The sequence below is a fragment of the Cariama cristata genome, unplaced genomic scaffold (assembly GCF_000690535.1).
Source record: "Cariama cristata isolate BGI_N322 unplaced genomic scaffold, ASM69053v1 scaffold15735, whole genome shotgun sequence".
NCBI classification, from domain to species: domain Eukaryota; kingdom Metazoa; phylum Chordata; class Aves; order Cariamiformes; family Cariamidae; genus Cariama; species Cariama cristata.
In genome coordinates, this window is record NW_009619348.1 from 1 (window position 1) to 1579 (window position 1579).

Genomic DNA, 1579 nt, shown 5'->3' on the forward strand with positions numbered 1-1579 from the left:
AATCGATTCTGTGATTCTGTGATTCTGAGGATGTGGAGACAAGTGACCTCTTCAAGGCTACTCAGAAAAGCTGAGCTGCTGATCAAGGTGGCAAACAAGCTCCAAAACCTGAATATAGTTCTTTTGGGACCGTCTTTAATATCTTGTCCATAAGGTCTTGCTGCCTAGTAAAATTACCCTAAGGCGTGGTGGTGCTCCTACTTGTGAGCTTAAGCGGCAGTGGAAAGCAGGGTTTGGAGAGCTTTTCCCTTTCCTAGCATCTTTGAGTAAGACTCAGGACAACAACAACAAAAAGAGACCAAAGAGAGTCTGGAACAGTGAAAAATGCATGAAAACAGGGAGTGTAGGCTAATAATCCCATTAAGTAACAGCACATGATTACAGAGAGCTGTTATCAATCGATACTCTCACTATATACGATCGCTGCCTAGGGCTCTGAAGGCTCTGAATGAAAGCTTCTATGCACGGCCGGACATTTTTCTCCTCTGCAGCAACGGTTGTCTTAATTGTTTGATTAATGAACTCATTAAATCCCAGTATTACTAGAGAAAGCATATTGACCCCCTGACCAATTGCAATTAAAACGTAAATGCTACTTATTCAAGACACGGGTTAGCTATCTATTTAAGCAGCAGAAGAGCATAAAAACCAGCTTTGTGTTTTGGGGATTTGGCCCACTTCACCCCCAAGATGTGGATGTTAAGAGAATGTCACAACAATTGCAGGTGGAGGCCAACTTGCAGCATTACCTATAATTATTAGGATTATAACCAGTCTGGAAACACAATCCTTCATTGAATCAACAGCAAGAGGCCCCAGCTGACTTCACCAGAGTTAAGATTTCACCCTGCATCACCATTAAGCACAACAGTGAGGAAGTGTAATTAAATTCTGCAGGTGTACCAAGCACAGCTCAAAGTTACACATCCCTGAGCGGTGATGTGGAGAAAAACTTGGGGAGATTTGCTCCCGGGCTGCAATGCCCATAGCTGCGTTGTCTTCCTGGGGATATTAATATTGGTATTAATGGTTTATAAGGCAGGTCTTTTTTGGTTCTCTTACTGCTGCATCGTGTCCCTGCAAGGTAAGATGTCAACACACAGTCTCACTTCTGTATAAAGGCCACCCTTGTTTGTTGGAAAGTACGTTATCGTATGATGACGGCATACTTCAGCTATTGTTATGTTGCTTGATACACAGCTATAAAGCTATTTCAGTGCCCCAGCTCATGATTTTTGAGTGACTGGTGTCATCATGGCAGACCGTCTGTTTGGAAACTTGAACAAACACCTTTGGAATGTGTTGCTGATTCTTTTATGTCCAGTAGGAATTGTAGCTTCCCCGGATTAGGTGAGCTGAGTTAGGAGAGCAGAGTTGTCTCCTATAGACCAAAATGCAAGTTGACGTATCTGAAGGCATTTTAGGTAGCTGTATTCACCCTGATTTCCGCAGCAGGCCAAAATATCCCTGTTCCAGGCATTCAGCAAAGGTTATAGGAAACTGTAGCATCTTTGAGCTGCCAGCTCAAACTGTGTCAAGGTCTGAATCAGATTTGGGGTTCAAGGTCTTGCAGTAGGGA

General features: G+C 43.3%; 1 protein-coding gene across 1 annotated transcript in view; it reads left to right on the plus strand.

Moving 5' to 3' along the window:
* Positions 1–707: 707 nt before the first annotated feature.
* The window catches only part of LOC104162495 (chloride intracellular channel protein 6-like), a 9763-nt gene continuing 8891 nt past the window's right edge, over positions 708–1579 (plus strand). The window contains exon 1 of the mRNA XM_009701230.1: positions 708–731. Within this exon, the coding sequence (XP_009699532.1) occupies positions 708–731 (24 nt within the window). The remainder of the gene's footprint in view (positions 732–1579) is intronic.